A 21,733-nucleotide genomic window follows, 5' to 3' on the forward strand; every position below is an offset into this window, starting at 1 on the left:
CAACAGCGCAAAGAACCAGTCAACAAGATCTTGTGCCAGACAGCAAATAAGCTCTTCCTCTGCCAGATAACCCCCTTACTCCTCCCTGCTCACCCAAACCCTGGCCTTGGCTGCTTATCACATCCAATGTGCGAGGCGGGCCCCAGACACCAGGGCTCCACGGGGGAGGCACGGGGAGACTCCAGAGGCACTCAGCCCTGTAGTCTGAGCTGCTAGATTTCTCAAGGCGATAATCTGGGGACCGTGAGTAACCCAACCGAATCCCCAAGGACCCCGACTCAAAAAGTGAGAATGAGATTTTCCATATGGTACCCGATGTTCAACTGTGCCTCTTCATGCCAACAGCCTCTTCCTGCCACAGACATTCTTCTCTCCCCGAGTTCTAAGAATCTGGGCTCTGTGCCCCAGACCTGCTACGGATGAGCCCTGCAGGAACCTCCCAGCACATGACAAGGCTGTGCCCACCTCGGCCTTCGTTGTGCCCACAAGTCCCTTCTGTGTTCTCCCTTCTCATGACACGTGTCCACGACATTTGCTCTCTCACTAGCTAGGGGCCCAAGGAGGAGTCAGGAAACAAGACTGTTCAGACTTGGGGGGTGCCCGTGTGTGCCTGTGGGAGTCTTCAGCTTTTCCATGTGTCCCTGTCACAGGACTCCCAAATAACAGTAGCATTTGTTTTAGATCATGTCTGCTGACAAATCCCCAACATGACATTAAATCACACCTCTCAGCTTCCACTGGCATGGAACGAGGCATGAAGTCTGGTGCTGGGTGTCAGCTCACGGGCTGGGTGAAGGAGGAAAAACCCATCCTTTGGTATCAGACGTTACCCCCAAGTCTTCTGCAGGCATCCAAAAGGCCCCTGGCCCGGAGAGATGACCTGAAAGGAGCTGGACAAGGGGCTGGTGAGAGTCTCAGATTGGCACCGCAGAAGGCAGCCCATCAATCGCTCTGAGAGAAGACACCATCAATCTCTTTTTACAAGGCAGGACAGTGAAATCAAAGTTAACAGCATCCTGGTAAGGGACAAGGCAGAATGGCTGGAGCTGTGGAGAGCCACCCCTCCATCTCTGCAGTGACTCAAAGGGAGAGGTTCCTGGTCTGAGAACCTTAGACCAAAGGACCTGAATCATATGAACTGAGTGTATGTGTATCTACGTAAACACAAACACATATGCTTCTATATACAATACGCAAAGTCTATCTCTGGAAAGAGAGACAAAGAAGTAACAACCTCTTCTGGGGAAGGAAAATGGAGGCATGTGGGGTGAGGGGATTTACTTCTTTCACTGCACACTCTTTGTACTATTTGCATTTTTTTGCCATGTGCATGTATTAATCAGAGCTACAATAAAATACGCACATAGAATGTACAGGTGATCTCTTAAGAGAATTGAGATAGGGGTGTTATAACCTTCAGGAAGGCAAGCATTAGGGACTTGACGAGTATTTGTGGAATGGATGCATGAATGGTCGTATGTTTGTCTCTCTAATCCCAGGCCACCAGTTGGAGGGTTACATAAACGCATATAAAGCATATAAAGATATACTGAGAGAGGAGACAGCAGGATGAGATTCCAGGTGACTAGAAAGGCTCCCCAAAGCTAATGCCAGTGCACCTCTCCCCTCCCCGTCCCCTGGTGTGAACAGAAGTCCTGCCTGGCGGGTCTCGCTGCTGGATACACTGCCCAATGCTCAGGGAGCTGTCGATGGTAGTGTTCTGTCACATGTCAGGAATTTGAGACACTGATGTATGGCACTACCAAGAGACAAATGCAAATTAAGCCAAGGTCAAGAACAATAGCACCTATATCCTATCAAGGGAAGTCTGGCATTTAAGCTTGTCCATTCACAACCCCTGAGGGTGAGGGCAGCCATGCGGCTGGGGGACCAGTGCAGTTCCTGAAGCCTTTTCTGTCTTCAATGGAACAGAGAGAGGGCAGTGCCACTGGCAGGCCAGGCAGGATGCCTGCCAGCACCAGGTCAGAAGGATGATGGTTTCCGTTCTCAGTGCCATGGGCATAAGTGCGGTTCAGGGCTTCTTGGGGAGGCACAGTCTCTCTTTTGTTGTCCCTGCCTGGCCCTCAGACCACCATCCCCCTTCAAATCACAAGCTCTTCAGTCTTCAAGGATCTTGTGAGTCAGAAGTTCCTCCTACCCCACCCCCACCTCCCATGACCCAGTCTGCAATCCAGGACCTCCAGGCACAGGGCTGCTGAGGGGACAGATGGGGTTTGTAGGACTCTACAAAAGGCATAGCCCAGAGCTGCCACCAGCATTCCTATGGCCTTGTGCCAACTCCCCCAACATCTCCTGAGCCAGTCCTGGCTTCCCTCGCGGAGGCCTGAGGTAGAGCTAGGCTGCAGGGGAGGGGAAAGTGCGCAGGTGTTCTCTCAGCCTCTCTCCTACAACGCCTCACACGTGGCGGGCCGTCTTCTTTCATCTTACCTGGCTCTAACAAATCATCAAGCAGTACTCCAACTCTTGGAAACTCCCTTCAAATTCCCTACCGCCCCTGGAGCCATGTTCAGGAATTCCCACATGCCTCCTGCAATAGACAGCTGGCACTCACTCGCTAGCCTGTGTGCCTCTGAGCTGAAATGCTGGCCCTCTGCTCCAACCACGGGCTCCCAGCCCCACTTTTTTGGCAGTGGAGGGGTGCCATGGAAGGTCTAGAAATCACCAAAGCAAAACCAAGCAAACTGCAGGTGAGCTCAGCTAGGACCCAAAGACCGAACAGACAGGCCACAGCTGAGAAAGCAAGGGGCGAGGCGTCCACGGCAAGGTGGACAGGGCCTGGACTCCAGAGTGACGTCACCGTGTGGGAGTCTTGTGACCACATAAGGCGCACAGACACCAGAAGGGCCCACCCAAAAGCAGAACGAAAACCCGAGCTTGGATTACTCAAAGATTCTACTTAGAAGAGCGGGGGGTGGGGGTGGGGTGGTGTTTATCTCCCCACTTCCTACCCAGCAACCCCACATCTGGCTTCCTGGGCCTTCTCCTGGCCCCCCGACCTGCTGCAGGCTCAGTCTGACCCAATTCCAATCTGTGGTGGGAACAGCACTTCCTGTTAACACGCTGCTCTGCTTGTTCTGTTACTGTCAGGGTATGAAAGTCACCCACAGAGGCGATGGTACATTGTGACTGGTAGTGGGCCAGTGCAGGGGAGTGAGGGCAGGAAAAAAGAAGGTGGAAAAATAGGGAGACTGCAGAGAATGAGGGGCTGTGTGAGCGAAGGCGAGGAGGAACGGGTGGGGGAGGGAGAGCAGGGAAACCAGGAAAGAAAGCTGAGAGGCTCTGGTGCTGGTGGGGCTGCCAGGAGACCTCTCTGCAACTAGGGACTAGGGCGGTGATGGGACCCCTCAGATTGGCACCATGGTTACTGCCGGCCAGTACTTCAGACCATGGGCCTGCCTGGATCTGTTGGTGTTCAGGGGGACAAGAGAAGCAAACAGTCCACCTCAAGGCTCCCGGGAGTGCACGTGGCCACCCAAGCCACTTGACTGGTTAAAGAGTGGCTCATGGCTTATACAAACATCACCCCATTCTCTGCCCTCCCCCCCACCCCCCCGCCACACACTCACACACAGGTAGAGGATTGGAAGAGTCAGAAAGGATTTAAACTGACTCATTAGAATGTAAACATTTGTATGTGACAGGTATATACATACTCTCAACGCAGAGCTCAGGCCTCTCTTTGCGGGTTAATTATTGGGGTGTCGGAAAAGTATGATGTATTTTTTGTTTTTCAAAGATGTGTCATGACATTTCCGACAACCCAATATAATCTGCTTAGAGAGAGAGAACAACGTGAGAAAGAAGGGCAGGATTAAGGCGGGCTAGCAACGTGGAGCGGGGTGCCCTGAAAGCCGAGAACCCCAGCAAGAAATCTTTTACCTGCTGTTGGTTCCACTTGAGGTCCGGAATGAGGACAAAGCCGTCCGAGGGATCCGGGTTCTCAAAAACAATCCGGTCAGCTTCAGCCTTCTTGTCAAGAATGTTGTACACCCACTGGAAGGAGCGGGCAAGAGAGGGGCCCATAGCCAGTCACCACCCGTGGGGGGACTTGCCAGACTGGGCTGACGAAGCTCTCTGGCCTCTCCAGTAAGGACAGCCACTGAGCTCAGGGGATCTATCCCCAGTCTGTCCTGTCCTCCAGGATCTGCTCTCAGGGGTCCAGAAGAGATCTCTCCTCCCTTACCACTGCTGACGCTTGGTCACCAGCCATGCTCACAGGGACCACCGCTGCGCAGACAGGGCTGGCTCTCGGCTCTTCCTGGTCAAGTGCGCACACACTCTGGTGCGGCCCCACGGGCCTGGTCTGCATGCACCCCTCCACTGCCCACAGGCCCAGGGGAGAGCTGCCTGCATGGCCCCGTCCCGCTTTATTCATGGCCAAGAGGCTGGCAGTTCCTTTTGCAGAGGAGGCTGGCTCCACACCCGGGCAGGGAAAGGCTTAGGTTCCAAAAATTAATGTGTGTGGGTTTCCTGCCCTGATGGCATTCTCACAGTGGTGGGATGGGCACCTCCGTCCACCTGGAGCCACAGCAGTCTCAGCTGGCACAGCCCTCATGTGACAAAGCAGACCTGAAGGCCATGTGGAGACCTTTCTTGTCAACTCGGGTTTCCCGTCCTCCCTTACATCCTTTGATCTGCAGCTGTCAACAGTCTTCAGAGAACCCTTCCTTGGGCACTGCGTGGATCCCAAGGATGTCGCTTTACAAGTAAGGTCCTGGTGCCCTCTCTGAAGAAGCCTCCTACAGGGACGTTAAGATAAGGCCCCTGTTGTCACAGGGATCAAACCCATGGATCTCAGACCTTAGCTCTTCTCCACTTCCTCCAAGCTCTGAGCTCTCTTTGCAAACTCGACTTCCTTTCAGGTCAATGAACTCTATGCCAGAAATCAGAGGAAACCCTGCTGGAAAGCCAGCGAGAGAGAGAGCAGTGGTTGGGCTCACACTGCTACCCCTTTGACCTGAGTCAAAGTTCACGGAAAGGGTGGACGTGTCGGGTGCCAATACCACCAGGCCAGTAAAGGGCTGCTCTGCACACTCCCAGCAGTGCTGGCGCAAGCAGTGTCAGCAAAAGCCATGGATGGGGGTTGATTTAGAGCGGTCGCACCTCATCCCAGAAGTCCGCATCCTTGGCCAGCATGAACAAGGTCAAGTGCAGCTATCTGAAGTGGAGAGGGAGGGAGCAGAGGGTACCTGCCTGGGAATAGCGGGGCCTCCCAGTCCCCCTGGTAAGACCCACAGGCAGGTCACATGTGGTCTACCCACTACAAAGAAAAAAGGTCCACATTTCCTGAGAAGAGCCTGGCTGTGCCACTTCCTGGGAGGGCTCTGGAGGACGAAGGGGACCAAAAGTTTTGCCTTTTGGGATATTGATTTGTAAGCTGGTAATTAAGAAACAGAAGACCCAGCAAGAACCTCTGACTCTCCCTCTTCCTGCTTCAGAGGTTCAGAGGGAAAGACCTACTCCAGGGAGGGAATCTTAGGATGTTAGTCTTAGCAGCCTAATTGGAATTGAGTCTGGTGGATGGGAAGGCATCAAACAGGGGCCGATTTATTTACTCAATGACCCGGTGTCTCATTGTTTCTGGGTTGCCTAGCAAAAATGTACCTGCCCCATGTGTTCCGCTCTTCCTCCGTTACCTGCAAATTGCCCATCACTCTCACTTCTGAAATCTAAGATCTGCGCCCCACCTCCCCCCACTCCTTTCTCCTTTGTGCAAAATGTCATATATACCCAGTTTTACCTCACTCTTTGGAATTTTCACGCTTATGTGAATTCCTCATGCATGTGTTAAAATTTGATTTTGTCCCATTCGTCTGTGTCTGTTAACTGGATTATCAGCCCAGCTAGAAAAACTTAGAAGGTAGGAGGAAAAGTATTACATATCTTTTGGCTCCCCCAAGAATGCCAGCAGGCTTCGTTGTGCAGCCTTGGGGGCCAGAGCACTGCCCAGTCCACCCCACCATGTTGAGATCTCCCAGGGAGGCATTTCCTGTCTGACTGGAATGTGCTGCTGGAGAAAAAAGCCAGTCAGAACTTGACCTGCAGCACCCCAAAAATAAAGGAGCGGGAGGTGAAGGGGGACTCCACAGAGAGCCCTGGTGGGCCCAGCCCACAAGTAGCCGCCCTGGGCCCTGTGTGTGTCCACAGCTGAGCAGCTCCCACCTCTCAAGGAAAGCAATGTGTGGTGGTGAATGAAAAGGCTCCGGGGCCCAGCGAGACTACGTTCATCCCCACCTCCACCCCTAACTAGCTGTCACTTTGGGTAAGTGACCTATCATCTCTAAGCCTTGGTTCCCTGCTTTGGAAAATGAGGCTAATGATATGTACACATTAAGGTTGAGGTGAGGGCTGAAAGTGAGCAAATGCATGTGGAAGCGCCCAGCTCAGAGCAGGCACCCTAAAAGCGGAGGGCAGAGCTTAGCAAGCTCCAACTCTGGTGCCTGGGATGATCTACAATGGGCAGTATGCTGGAGGCTACGTGCCCGACTGGGGAAAGGAAGAGACGGTAAGAGCAAAGGAGGCGGTGCTGATCGAAGGGCAAGAAAGGAGTAAGTGCAAGCCTGGGATGGCAAATGACACCACGCGGGTGTGGCGGTGATGGGCACCGTCTTCCTATGTGCCAGGCCCTGCTCCAGTGCCTCATGTGGACCGCCCTCACAGCCATCCTGGGAAGTCGGGGCTGTGAGCACCCCATTTTGCAGGTATGGGAAAAGCAGGGGCGAGGAAATTCACACAATTCCAACCACAGAGCCCTGTCCCAGATCCCAGTCCCAGAGCCCATGTTCCAGGCCACGTGGGGAAGGCCTCTAGGAAAGCAGGAGAAGTCTAAATCCACAGGAAGTCTCAGGCCAGAACCGCAGGTGAGAAAGGGAGAACCAGGGAACAGAATCCACACAATTCCTAGAGGGTTCCATAACAGGCAGTGACACCCTCTGAAAGAAAGCGACCATGATGGGCCTGTGGGTGGGCACACATGGCCTGTGGAATGCACCCAGCATGGCCTCCTAGCAGTGACACTGGCAGTGCCCTCCGGACCCCCTCTCCTCCCTTTGGACATCTTGCTCCCTCTTCACGCTCCTGCTTCTCTGCTCACCCACCTGCTTGCCACCCTTTACCTGCCCACACCTCCATGTGTCTCCGCTCTGCACTTCCCTGTCCTGTCCCCCAGTTGTGTGTGCATAACGGTAGCTACCCCTCACTCTGGCGCCTTTTCTGTGCAATAGGCACTGCTCTCAATTTCCACCGGGACCCTAGTGGCATTTTCCAGACAAGAAGTGAAGGACCGTGCCACACTGCTCTGAGAAGGCAGAATGAGAACCCAAACCTGGCTGATGCTTGAAGCCTTGACTCAGGGACTCACCAACGGCATTTTTAGCCTGATGATCTCTCATGTTCTGGACCCAGACATCCCACGGAACTGCAGTGTTTACTGGAAGTTACAAGTACCAAATCTGAGGAGCCAAACAGGGTAGCAGGCCAAGTGCACAGGTGCTGGGGCCACACTGCCTGGCTTCGAATCCCATCCCTGAAGGGTTATTGTGGATATTCAATGAGGCGATGCACGTAAAATGCTTAGGACAGATCCTGGCACCCAGTGAGGGCTCAGTAAGTCCCAAACTGAACTCACTGTCTTCCACATAAACCTTCTCTGCTGCCCACATCCCCTGTCCTGGTTAACAATCCTGCTATCTGTCCACTCATCACCCAGGCTAGACCGGAGACCATCCCAGGCTCGTCCCTCACCTCTCCGCATCAACTAGTTCCTAAGCCCTACCGCCTAATTAAATCGCTACTGAACCTTCCCCGCTGCCTCTGCCTCGGCTCCGGCCCATGCTGAGCTGTAGTCTTCCTGCTTCCATTCTCACGACACTCCAACTGATTCTGTAAATCTGATCACGTTACCCACATGCCTAAAACTGTGGAGGGGACCCTCACTGCCTATGGCAATCACGCTCAAATCTGAGGACCATTAGAAACAGATTTTTTAAAAATATGAATTTCCCAGCTCCCTGAACATTCTGATTCAACAGATATGGAGTAAGGCCCTAGGCTCCGCATTTTTAAAAATCTCACCAGGCAATCCTGACAGTCATCAAGACGTGGGAACTCCTGATCTCCTGGACAAAGTGCACACGCTTCCTCCTGGCCCCTGCTGCCCTTCGCCTGCTGTCGCTTGCTGACCCTCCGACTCCCCAGCCCTCTGTGCTTCTGTACTAGATCTTCGCTCCGCCCGGAAGGCCCTATCTGCCTTGTCCACCTGGTAAACTTCTATTTGCCCCTTAAGACCCAACTGGAGGGTCCCCTCCTCTGTGAAGCCCCCCACTGTTTGAGCTGATCACTACCCCTTTGTGTCACCATTGTACCTTGTATGTAAACCACCAAAGTGCTTAATTCTTTATACTGCAGTTATCAAACAATGTGTCTATCTTCCTGTAGGACTATGGGGAGATTGTCAGTGTTTACCTTGGTGACCCTCCGGAGCCTAGCACAGGGCCTGGTACATATATAGGACATGCTCAATAAATATAATGACTGTTACCCGTTAAGCTGAGTACTTGTAAACCTCCAAGAAATAGCCAAGAAAGAATACATGAATGCTCATGTCAACCAGAAGTTGGGAGGGTAGCAGAATTTTGTGTTATTTTCCAAGAGAATCTGTATAATATTGTATAAGAAGGCACATATACAAGGTGTGATCAAACAATATGGTGAATGTTTAAATAAAAAAATATATTATAGTAAAAGACACATTGCCATTAATCCCCCTCAAAATATTCCCCCTCACTTCAAACACACTCATCCCATCATTCTTTCCATTTTCCGAAGCAGTTCTGGAGTCCTCTTTCGTGAGTGTCTTTAGTTGTGCTGTCATAGCTGCCTCAATGTCCTGAATCATTTTGACTTTGGGGAAGAGCCAGAAGTCGTACGGTGCCAGATCCGGTGAATAAGGTGGATGAGGACACACCATAATGTTTTCATTTGACAGAAATTGCCGTCTCGGGTTGGCTGAGTGGCGCGATGGTTAAGAGTTGGCTTGGGACGCCAGCTCTGAGCAGCAGGGCCCCGGTTCGGATCCCACATTAGGGCCAGTGATACTGCGCCTTCTACAGCTAAGATGGTGAACAACAACTCAACCTGGAGCTGGGCTGCCTTGAGTTGCCGCGACGGCATAGGCTGCAGTGGGCTGCCATAAGCTACCGTGAGTAGCTGGCAGCCGGCGTGAGTAGCTGGCAGCCGGCGTAAGTGGCCGGCAGCCAGTGTGAGCTGCCTAGAGCCGCCATGAGTGGCCGTCCAGTAGCCGGCGATGGATCTGCCTTGCCTGAGAAGAACGCAATGATAATACCAACTTGGGCCAGTGAAGCGACGTCCTCCACAACTAGACTGCAGAACAGAAGGACAGCAACTTGTCTGTTCCCCTTCCCCAATTCCCCAGCGCAGTTCCCCTCTCCCAATTCCCCAATAAAATCTTTTTAAAAAAAAAGAAATTGCCGTCAACCAGAAGTGATGTGTGACACGGATTATTGTCATGATGGAGGATGATTTATGGCACACTTTAAAACACACCTTCTCGGGCCGGCCGAGTGGCGCGATGGTTAAGAGCTCGCTTGGGATGCCAGAGGGCCCCGGTTCAGATCCCACATATGAGGGCCAGTGACACTGCCCTCCACAGCTAAGATGGTGAACAACAGCTCAACCTGGAGCTGGGCTGCCGTGAGTTGCTGGCGACGGCATAGGCTGCAGTCCCTGTGGCAGTGGGTTGCCATGGGCTACCGTATGTAGCCAGCAGCCAGCGTGAGCGGCCAGCAGCCGCAGTGAGCGGCCGTCCAGAAACCAGCGACTGATCTGCCTCGCCCGGGAAGAGCGCAATGATGGTGCCAACTTGGGCCAGTGAAGCAACGTCCTCCACAACTAGACTGAAGAACAAAAGGACAGCAACTTGTCTGTTCCCCTTCCCCCCAATTCCCCAGCACTGTTCCCATCCCCCCAATTCCCCAATAAAAATCTTTAAAAAAAACAAACAAACAAACAAACAAAACACACCTTCTCTCAACCATAGCTCACGCCTGACTGACTGCACCGAACAAATTAAAACTTGTCACACACTGTTACCGAAGTTCAACGCATTGCTTCCTGTATTGAAGATCTCTGCCCTTCTACTGGATGGCACTCGGCAGCAGAATTCACTGTATTTTGTGATCACAACAGAAAGGCTACGTGTCACACATCGCTTCTGGTATGGCAGTTTCTGTCAAATAAAAACATTACGTTGTGTCCTCATCTACCTTATTCACTGGATCTGGCACCGTGCAACTTCTGGCTCTTCCCCAAAGTCAAAATGACCATGAAAGGTAAACATTTTGACTCGATTCAGGCCATCAAGGCAGCCATGACAATGCAACTAAAGACACTCATGAAAGAGGACTTCCAGAACTGCTTCAGAAAGTGGCAAGAACAATGGGTTAAGTGTGTTTAAAGTGTGTGTGGGGGTAGAGGGGGAAGGAAGTATTTTGAGAAAGATTAATGACAATGTGTCTTTTGTAATAATTTCTTTTTTTTTTTTTTTTAGCTGAGCCATCCTGCTACCTATTGGCAGCTTAGCAGCAGCTCAGCTCGGGCCGGGAATCGAACCGCTGTTGCTCAGAGCTCAAGCTCTTGAGTGAGCTCTTAACCAACTGAGCCACTCGGCTGGCTCATACTATAATTTCTTTTTTAATTTAAATATTCACCATATTTTTTTTATCATACCTCATATGTTCCAGGAGATCCCTCTAGGATCCTAACAGCAGAAGCTATCTAGGAAGATGGAGACATATCTCCTTTCTACTTAGAAAGCAGAGCAAGTGCTGGGAATAAATAAATAAACAAAGCAAGCCAGCTTGAGCCAGAGGAAGTTGTGCAAATACTGCACAAGGAGACCATGGCTAATAGCCAGGCTGGGAAAGAGGGCTGTGGGCACACAGGGCCTCCTGTCCACCCTGCCAACCTCCTTTTCCTTCCTCTTCCTGAGGATAGTCACCCCACAGTGCCCCTACACCGAGGGCACCCCCTCTTCTTCTGGGCCTGGGAGAAATGGCTGTGAGTTCCCCCTATTAGAACACCCTCGGGGGCCAAGTAGCTCAGTTGGTTAAGAGTGCGAGCTCTGAGCAACAGGGTCACCGGTTTGATTCCCACATGGGCCAGTGACACTGCACTCAAGCTGAGCTCTTGCTGAGCTGCCAACAGGTGGCAGGATGGCTCAGCTGGTGAGAGCATGTGCTCCTAACAACAAGGTTTCCAGTTCAACTCCCATATGGGATGGTGGGCTATACCCACCCGCAACTAAGATTGAACACGGCACCTTGAGTTCAGCGTCCGCGAGCTGCCGATGTTTGGCCGGATGGTGACCGGACTTGGAGCTGAGCTAGCTGCGCCCTCCACAACTAAGACTGAAAGACAACAACTTGGCTGTTCCCCTTCCCCAATTCCCCAATAAAATCTTAAAAAAACAAAAGAAAACAGTACAAAGGGCATGGCTAATTAGAAAAAAAAAAAAGAACACTCCCCCACTATTGGAACATGAATCTTGGGGAGAGTATGTGAAAAATGCTAAAAGAGAACAAGAGTAAGTGATAAAGACATGGAGACAGTGAGAGCCAGTGAGTGAGCAAGAAAACGACTCATCCATCATATTTAACGTGGAGCATTCACACAGGGCCAATTCCATGCAGAGGCTCTGGCTGGCGCTGGGCCTAGACCCAAAGAGAAATCGGGATCTCTTAGCTAAATGGCCTTGTATCTGGTCCAGTGGCTAAAGACACTCAGAAGGCACTGCCAACCCCCAAACGCTGCCAACCCCCAAACATAGCCCTTGGGAGAAGAGGCCTGCACTAAGCCCCAGGGACAATAGGGACCTGCCTTCTATGACGTGAATGAAAGGGAAAAGAGAAGGGGAAGTTTTTCACTCTGGGACGTGGCTTCTGGAGGCTGGTTTGCTGCAGGCAAAACCAGAAATAAAAGTCTGGACTGTGGCGAGCCTAATCAGGCATCATTTTTACCCATTCAGACCCCTGGCGAGAGCACAGCCACTCTGAGACTATATGAGGGCTATTACAGAGTAGATACAGGTTCTTCCAAAGGACTAGGTTGCTTTGAGATCCCCTTGGGCATGCCCAAGACCCGGGTCAACTGCCTTATCAATGACCATCCTATGCAAAACAGTGACCACCTTACCCTAGGACTTTCTATGCCACTTTCCTGCTTATTTTTCTCCGTAGCACACTCATGGCCTCACGCACCATATGGCCACTTGTATATCTGTGTACTGTCTTTCTCCCGTGAGGAAGTACACTCCATCAAGGCAGGGACTCTGCTGTGCTCTCTGCCGCTGCCCCAGAACTTGTGCTGTGGAACAGTGCTGGCCCCTGGTGAGACCGCGACAGATGCTTGAGAAAGAGACACTGGCCACGGGGACAGCACTCCGTATCTGACCCCTCCGGGCCAGTCCAAGATGTGCTGGTCCATTACCTGGATGCTGAGGCTCTGGGACTCCAAGTAGGGTAAGGTGATGTTCTTGTAATCGCCTCCTGTCTCTTGCACCAGGCGGAGGTCCTGGCGCAGGTACTTCTGCAGGTGCTTCTCTGTGGCCGGGTAAACCACAGTTGTCTTTATATCTGCAATGATATAACACGGCCCGGGGCTGCAGTTAGGCCCACTCTGCACAGTCCCGTCATCCTCTGGTCCCCAACACGGAAAGATGACCCCTGCCCTGCCTGATTCCGACAGAAGGAGCAAAAGGCTGACCCACTCCCACGAGGTGCCTCATGCCACTAAATTCATGAACTGGGCCAAACTCAAAATCTAGAAAACTCACCACCCTACCCTCTAGGCCTCCCCTCTCTATTTTCGAGGCACAGGAATAAAAGGTTTCTGACTCTTCTCACATACCAAATTTCTAGGTACAAGGTCAGACAATTAAGTTCATGAACTCGTCCTAGAAAAAGTGCTATTATACATACCTCATTGCTGAATATCTCTATGGTCATCTTCGGAGTACTCCCCATGTGAAGCTATGCACTGATACCAGCACCTAGTCCACCCTTCACAGCAATTTCGGAACTCTTTTTCTGGAATGGCCATCACAGCTATTGTATTATTACCCTTGATGTCCTGAATGTCATCAAAATGTCTTCCCTTCAATATTTCCTTTATATTCGGGTCAAGAAAGAAGTCATTGGGGGCCAGATCAGGTGAGTAGAGAGGGTTTTTAAAGACAGTTATTTGTTGACTGGCTAAAAACTCCCTCACAGACAGTGCCGTGCGAGCTGGTACATTGTCATGATGCAAGAGCTATGAATTGTTGGCAAAAAGTTCAGGTCGTCTAACTTTTTCACTCAGCACTTCCAAATAGTAAACTTGGTTAACAATCCAGTTGGTACAAATTCATAATGAACAATCCCTCTGATATCAAAGAAGGTTAGCAACATCGCTGCAACAAGTTCACGAAGTCAGCCTAGTATGTGGGTTTCTGAGCCCAAAGCTGAAAATCTGGTTTAAAGCCAAGCAGTCCTATTAGTGCAAAGCAGTACAGGATATTCAGTGGTTAAAGGCAAAAACTAGAGTCCAAATGTCTGAGTTCAAGTCCTGGCTCGGCTGGCTCCTTCCTCGGGACCCAGACCCCGATCCAGTTATTTAACCTCCCACGCCCCTACTTTAGCTCTGTCACCTGAGGATAATAATAGCGCCTATGTCATAGATTTGGGAGCATTAAGCAAGTCAATACCTGTGAAGAACTTAGAACAATGTCTGACACATAGTAAATACTACGTAAGTGCTGGTTATTTTTAATCCAGGGTTTCTCAATCTTGATACCACCGACATTTTCGCCTATATAATTCTTTGTTGCCAGGGATGTCCTGTGCATTGCAGGATGTTTAACAGCATTGCAGGCGTCTACTGGGATGCCAGTGAAACCCTCTATTCAGATGTGACGACCAAAAATGTCTCCAGACATTGCCAAATGTCTCCCAGGGGATAAAACTGCCCACAGTTGAGAACCACTGTTTTACCAGAAGGAAACTGTGTAGTTTTCCTAAACAGACTCTGTAGGCTAGGGTCCTGGTCCAATACCACCTGGTTTTGGTTAAGTCCTTTTCTCTATTTCTAATAACATCTGCTACAACTGTTATCATGACTCTCACATTTATATATATATGTAGCGCTTCAACATAAATCTTAAGGGCAGGAAAGGAACATGGGGCTTTAAAATCAGCTGGGATGTTTCTCTAAAGACCCTGACTTCCTAGCTCTAGATTCAGACATGCTTGTCCAGGAAACCGAAAGAGAAGCCCTGAAGGTGCATTTAACGCTGCCGCAAATTCTCACAGTCATCTACACACCTTGAGACGAAGCTAAGAACCACCAACCTATACTTTCATATTTGGTCTGAGGAGGTCAGTGATTTTAATCCCCATTTCATAGTTGAGTAAAAAGTGCTGACGGTGATTTGAGACTTATCCACTGTCAGGCTGTGACGTGCGGCAGCAGCAAGCTGGAATCATGGCCTTCTCCCCCTAGAGTTGGTGGTCTTTCAACACCTGCTGAAAGGCCCAATACTGTCATCCACCCGCCTAGGGGAGTTGTCCACAGGTGCTATCTCAAGCATACGACTTCTAGTGAGGATCAAAGGCCTCTGGTCCGTTTGCTCCAGCGGGCAAAGCAGTGTGGTGCGAAGAAGACGTGGGACCTGAGCCAACATGTGACTCTCTTACTGGCGGTGAGACCTTGGGCGTGCTATTTAACCTCAGAGTCTCGGTCCCCTCATCTGTTAAAGGGTGGTCATAAAATTATGCCCCACAAAGCTGTTGTTAACATTAAACAACACATGTCGTCTGGACCACTGGAGACGCTAAATAAACATCACCCCACTTCCTAAGACTCTCTGGATTACCCTGAAAGAGAGGCAGCAGAAAAAACAGTTCCTCATTTCTCACTCCCACCAGTCTCTAACAGTCCAGGGTCAGAGGCCGGAGGTCAAGCACGCCAAGATCTCAAGAGGCAGGAGACTGCCTGAAATATGTCGAATGGCACTGCCGTGGCCCTGACAGTGGACTCTAGGAGGATCCCATGCTATCTGCAGTGCAGCGTGGGGGAGCACAGTGGAGCTGGCACCAATCAGCCTGGGATCAAACCCTGGCTTTACACGTAGTAGCTTTGTAACCTTGGGCTGTTCCGAGAAGTCAATGAGCAGGATACGGGAAGCATTTAGAAAGTGACCCCCTTCACCCCCGCCTCCTGCTCGCCCCGAAAAGTGTTCCTCAAAGGCAAGCTCTCATTCTTGTTGTGTTCATTGTTACTCTGGTTGCCTGGGCTGGGCCATGGGGAGAAAGGCCATGAGCAAAGGCACTCCCTGGGTGTGGGGGAGATGGACCGGGGACAAAGGCAGAGCTGATGCTGGAGAAGAGCCTAGCCCTGCTGGCAATGGACCCGGTCCTGGAAGCGTAGCCTAGAGCTCCCCGGCTGCTCCAGATCAGAAAGCTGCTGGGCCTCCGAGCGTGCCCCTGACTGCCAAGGCTTGTCAAAGGCTGCCCTAGCCGCCCAGGGTGCTGGGGAAACAGGCACCTTGCCGGCAAGCCCCCTCCTGCCTTCCCCACAGCAGCAGGGAAAAACAGGCATTTTCCAACTGCTCACTTCCTGCTATCCCTTTCCCGAGAAACTCCTGCCTGGATGCAGAAAGCCCACTGCTGCACCTAGGGTCCTCAGAGCCGGTCACTCCTGGGGGCTAGCCCATGGCAGACCACCACCGGAAGCCCCGGCCCCGACATGCTGGTGTCATGAAGAGGTCTTGCTGGATCCCATGTCCTCTTGAGGAGCTGACCCCCTCAAACCTGGACTTCCCATTAGCTCGCTAATCACGGTCAACACGGCCGGCCATCACCATGCCCGGACCTCTCCCCAACCTCATTCACCACCGTTCTTCCCTGACTTAATGTCTCGGTTCCAGCCACCCCTACCTCCTTACGTTTCCACTACTTCACATCAAGTTCATGTCCAGGCCTCTCACCAGCTGCTCCTCCAGCCTGCTAGGCAGGCCTCCCACCTGAGTCACAGTTGCTCCCTTGAGACACTGGGGTCTCTGCCCAAAGGTCAGCTTCTCAGAGCTCTTGGACAGCCCACCTCAAGAAGGACTCCTTACTTCATCACTCTGTGTCTCCTTCACTTATCACTACCTGACAAGAGAGGACAGACTGATTGTCTGATTCTCCCCCCACCCCACCCCATTAGAATGTACCTTCCAGGAAGCCAAGGATTTTATTTTGGCTAACTTTTTAAATTTTTTTTATCATTTTGTCCCCAGCACCTGGAATAGCACTTGGCCTACAGTAAGCACTCAACCAATACTGAACAAATGAAAAAATGAATCTGGCCTTTCAGACTTTAAACCCAGAAGAGCATTTTTGTCCCAAATGGAATAAAACCTTTCTGATAAAAATCAATGTATTTCCCAAAGCTAAGTCTCTCATTGGCAGCCCAAAGTGAACTCTGGGGTCTACCTAAAATGCCAATCAAGGTGTTGACCTGCAACTAAACTTCACGAGGGAGTTTGGTGGAGAGTCAATGTCCAATAAATGTCAAACCACTGGGGAGAAATATGTTGAGAACAGGATATCCACGTACTGTCTCCAAGTATCTCCCCACAGATTATTTACTAATTAGGAAGGGAAAACACCAAATGATCAGAGTTAACATCATTCCTAATGGGACAACTGACACCATGTGCTGTGGTGTTCTGGCCAAAAACGTACAATGTGAATCCTAACATGAGGAAATATCAGTAAACCCCAATACAGGGACATTCTACAAGCAAGCAGCTTTACAATTCTTCAAAACTGTCAACATTAGGAAAGACAGAAGGCTGGCTCCAGATGCAAGGACGTTAGAGACTGGACTGGGTCCTGGATGGGGCAGAGGAGTCCTGCTTCAAAGATGGTGTTGAAACAATTGGTAAAATTTCATAATGGTCTGTACGTTATCTAATAGTTTTGTATAGATGTGAAATCTCCTAAAATTGGTCGTTTTACCTTGGAGACAAACACTGAAATGCTTAGCAATGAAGGGTTATGTTGTCTGCAACTTACTTTTCAATAAATAATACCAGTAAGAAAATCATTATTATTTGTAAACATGGAGCGAGAAAAAGCAAACGTGGCAAAATGCTAACAAAAGGTGAAGGGCTTTTCTCTCCAATTTTCCATTTCTGTGTCTTTTTGCTCTACTTTTAAGGTAGTTTTCTTCAACTTCATCTGCCTTCCTATTGAATTTTTAATTTCTGCTCTATTTGTAATTTCCAAGAGCTTTTTAAACAATTCCTTACTGATAGTATCTTGTTCTTATGCATTCAATATATCATGATCTCTCTGAAATTAATGATAGTTTCTGAAAATTTCTTCTCCCTACATAGTTTCTGTTACCTCCAAGTTTCTTTCCTTTCTTTTTCTTGTCCTTTCTTTTTTCCATTTTACTCTGGTCATCCTTGCCTATCCATTAGTCACACTGAGAGTAGAGCACTAAAGAGCTGGTGGGCAGCTCTGTGGACCTAGGTGAGTTCACCTGGGCTTTATTTTAGGATGATCAGGCTATTCCTTTGCATGATAACCCCCAAGAGTTTAGGTCTTTTCTCTCGGGCTGGTCAGGTTCGCCAGACAACTCTTCCGCTTTCACACCTGGAGGTCTAGGAGCCTGGCTGACAGCAATGCATGTGAGGAGGAGGAGTAGCTGGGTGGAGGGCAGGGGCCATCTCAACATTCAATATGTCAACTTCCACTAAACCGCCCCACATTTCAGTACCACGACCCAACCTCAACCGCACCTAGAATCTCTAGACCCTCTTTAGAGGCTCATCTCTGGAAGGAGCAGTTACAAGTTAAGCGAAGTCAGAAAGGGGAGTTAAGTGACAGCTGCCCAGATTTCCCCTCTGCAGGCTCAGGTTTCAGTATCTCAGGTTGGCTAGGTCAGGTACTCCCTCTCCCCTCGTATTCTAGGTCTGTCTCCTCTCCCTCCCTCTAGTATTTACCGTTAACTTTTAACTTAACATCATTGCTAGTGAGGGTTTTAAAGGAAGCAGGAGGACAAACTGTCCCTTTTAACTGGAAGCCCATGTCCCTGCCCTTCTCTCTTATAAGGCTCTCATTTCTTCTTAGTGTTTACTGCCTCTTGACCTATTTGTTACTTATGGTCCATCTCCTCCAAGTGGACACAATTCCGAGAGCAAAGACTTTGTTTTATACACTGTGTGTGCAGTGCCTAAAACAGCACTTGACACATACTAGGCCCTCACAATAGTCCATAGAACAGAATATATGAGGTCAGACAGTTAAGTCCGGGAACTCATCCTAGAAAAAGTGCTACATACCTCATTGTTGAATATCACTATGGTCACCTTCGAAGTACTTCCCTTGGGAAGCTATGCACCAATATCAGCGCCTAGTCCACCCTTCAAAGCAATTTTGGAACTCTTTTTCTAGAATGGCCATCAGAGCTGTCATGCTCTGATGTCCTGAATGTCATCAAAACGTCTTCCTTTCAATATTTCCTTTATCTTCGGGTAAAGAAAGAAGTCATTGGGGGCCAAATCAGGTGAGTAGAGTGGGTGTTCCAATACAGTGATTTATTTACTGGCTAAAAACTCCCTCACAGGCAGTGCCGTGTGAGCTGGTGCATTGTCGTGATGCAAGAGCCATGAATTGTCAGTGAAAAGTTCAGGTCGTCTGTTTCACACAGCCTTTTCTGCACTTCCAAATAGTCAACTTGGTTAACTGTTTGTCCAGTTGGTACAAATTCATAATGACTATTCCCTCTGATATCAAAAAAGGTTAGCAACATCGTTGCAACAAGTTCGCAAACTTAATTATCAGACCTCCTATATTCTAAGAGTGTGTGCATGCACAACTACACATAAGCACACACAGAAAACCTCTGAAATTCAGGACATAGTCCAAGGTGTCGAGAGGTTATCTATGGGCGGTGGAGTTATATGTAATGTAATTTTTAATTAGTTTTTTGGGGAGTATTACATTTTCTGAAACAAATATGGGTCACTTACATAACAAATATATTAAAAACAGGAAAATAAACCACACCTTAAAACTGAGCTCCAGAGAGGTTAAGTAATTTGCCCAAGGTCACACAGCGGTAGAGCTGAGATTTGAACGCAAGAGGTATGGCTTCTCTATGCAATATTATTTTTCCGACGCCACAGGGCCATTCTCTTTCAGGCCTTGTCCTAAGACACCTACGCTGCAGTCATGTCCTCCAAAAAGCAGCCCTCTCAGGCGAAATATGATGAGTCCCAACCGCTCCAGAGACAGACACATAAACCGCTGTCAGCAATACCAAAGAGCATAATGAGGTGCCAGAGCGACTGGGGCTGCAGACTGGGAGGTCTGGGAGTACGTCAGAGCGTGCAGACACCAACAACAGCGATTCCCCAGTGCTCGCTGCAGCACCTCCTGGGGGGTGCAGGGAAGCAGAGGCCTCCTCCCTCAGCTCTGGACGGCTGTCTGAGGAGGAATGTACTGGGGTGCACTGCCGCCAAATGCTGGGCTAGAACCGGCTCTGGTGGGGAGCAGAGGACTGAAGGCAATCCTGCACGCAACTGGGAACAATGGCTGTTACAACTTATGTGTGTGGTACCAGCCTCCCCACCCCTCACCAAATATGACAGTGCTGGATGGAGAGGAAGGCGGCCTGGGGTGAGAGTCCTAAAAGAGGGTCCTTGTGGTGGTATTGCAGCCTGTGGGGCTTGGGGCCAGAGCTCTTTATCTGCAGAGATGTGTTGGCAGCAGGAATGGTCAATGCATCCCAGATGAAAGGCGGCCCTGCACACACGTTCCTTCTCTCTGCAGCTCGGACGAGCTGGCCGGCGTGCCCCTGCTAGGAAAGCTCTGTCCTACCCATCAAGACCCTGAAAGTCTCGTGAAAGGCTTTCTCCAACCAATAAAGCCACCTCCTGCTCCCCACCTGAACACAAGCACAACTGCTTTCAGAGGTGGGAGGCAGGGCTATGTAGAGGAAAGAGCAGCTGTCTCCCTTGCTCTGCCAAAGCTAGCTTAGCCAAATCCCCAGGAAAATGCTGTTGCACATGAAACATGAAAACGCAAACCACAGACAGTCTGCTCTCCTTCCCATACACATGTTCAAACATGACTGCTTTCCAGCCCTTGCTGATGGCTTCCACACGATGAGGTCATTTCCATGGCTCTGTCTGTGGCTTTTGCTCTCCCTTTGTTATGATGAGCCAGTTTCAACTTATTTGACCCAGATGTACAGGCCCAGGAGAGCAGGGCAGAGGAAACAGCAAAGCACGATCTGAGTGTGAAGCCCACCCCCCATCTCCCCTCCACAAGAGCCAAGCAGAGCCACCCAGGTGACAAGCTAGATGACCAGACTGGGGAGGCACTCCATCAAAGGCTCCTAGAGAGGGTGGGCAGGGGAGAGGCTGGTGGAGGGTCTCTCAGAACTGCCTTTCCATTCCTCCTCTTGGGGCTTTCTCCTCCGCCCTGGCCTGTGGTGATGAGAGCACAGACCAGAGGCTAGAGAGGAGGCAGCCAGGCTCCAGTCACAGGCTGGGGAGGCGTGTTTCCTGTCCCCCGCAGCAGGGATTGCTGCGAGAACTCGAGGCCCGAGGAGACCTCCAGATCGAGGATAAACAGGGCTGAGGGGTGTGGTCAGGATCCTACTGGAAGCTTCAGCCACTCCACAGCAAACCTCAAACCGCTAATTACCTGTCTCAACAAAAGCACAGAGATGCTCTTCGAGACAGAGGAGAGGCAGATGCTGATTTTAGCAAGACCCTGGACCTGACGGGCTCTGTCCCCCTCTCCTCAGTCCTCTGAGGCCCAAGAGAGAGAGGCAGGGGTACGACAGGGCCAAACAGCCCACCAGCAAATCTGGTAACTCTGAATGCAGCCCTGGCGGTGGTTGAGGTAACCTTAGGTTACCCCTTATAGGAGATGGTCCTTTAGGAACAGGAAATGCAGCGCAGTGTGGCTATGGGGCTTTCCATTTGAACAGAAGGCTCGAGGGCTGATATGTAATGAGATAATGGAGCTGCTGACTGAAGGCCTTGGCCTTACGGCTGTAAGAATCCCACTTCCCCACATGCAGGATGAGAACTACTGGGGTTGAGCAGACCAGGCTGCAAGAGCTACTAGACTGAACACTCAAAAACTCCAAAATATAGCCCCTCTCAACTTTCTGTCCAAAGGTATTTCCTTAATTCACTCTGAAAGGAGCACAGGTACCAAGTTTTAGTGCAACTTCAGTGGATACTGCCATGTTGTATGTATGGTGGGAAGGGAGGAGGTGGCCAAAGGCACAGGAGACATCCCCTGCTGAGAAGAGCCCAGGACTAGCGGAATCCTAGGGTATCTCGCACTAAGAAGGCTGGATCAGGAGTGGACAACCAAGCAGGCTGGCAGCCACAGCTGGAGCCAAGCGATGAAGCGGAGCCAGCTAGCCTGTGGCTAATCCGCCTTCGCCCACTGGTTCTGAGTAAGCTGACTTTTCCGCTGACTTGAGCCTTTAAATTGCCACAGAGTCTTGGGACCTTGCCCCATGTGAGAGAGAGAGAGAGAGAGAGAGAGAGAACACTAGGCTTGTGGTGGTGGCTACAACTCAGTAACTCAGGATCTATTCACTTCTAAATAGGCTCTGAATGCGATGGCTTCTCCCATGG

At 50.4% G+C, this 21,733-nt stretch overlaps 1 protein-coding gene across 3 annotated transcripts in view; it reads right to left on the minus strand.

Annotated features, from left to right (window-relative positions):
- Positions 1–21,733, minus strand: part of DCPS (decapping enzyme, scavenger) — a 45,536-nt gene that overhangs the window by 3,119 nt on the left and 20,684 nt on the right. For 2 of the 3 annotated variants that reach the window (XM_019658915.1, XM_019658916.1), the window contains exons 3-4: positions 12,526–12,671; positions 3,901–4,014 (exon numbers count right to left, since the gene is read on the minus strand). In XM_019658915.1, the coding sequence (XP_019514460.1) occupies positions 3,901–4,014; positions 12,526–12,671 (260 nt within the window). The remainder of the gene's footprint in view (positions 1–3,900; positions 4,015–12,525; positions 12,672–21,733) is intronic. The other variant, XM_019658917.1, reaches the window with a different exon arrangement.

Source organism: Hipposideros armiger, unplaced genomic scaffold (genome assembly GCF_001890085.2).
Source record: "Hipposideros armiger isolate ML-2016 unplaced genomic scaffold, ASM189008v1 scaffold_291, whole genome shotgun sequence".
In the NCBI taxonomy this organism is placed as follows: Eukaryota; Metazoa; Chordata; class Mammalia; order Chiroptera; family Hipposideridae; genus Hipposideros; species Hipposideros armiger.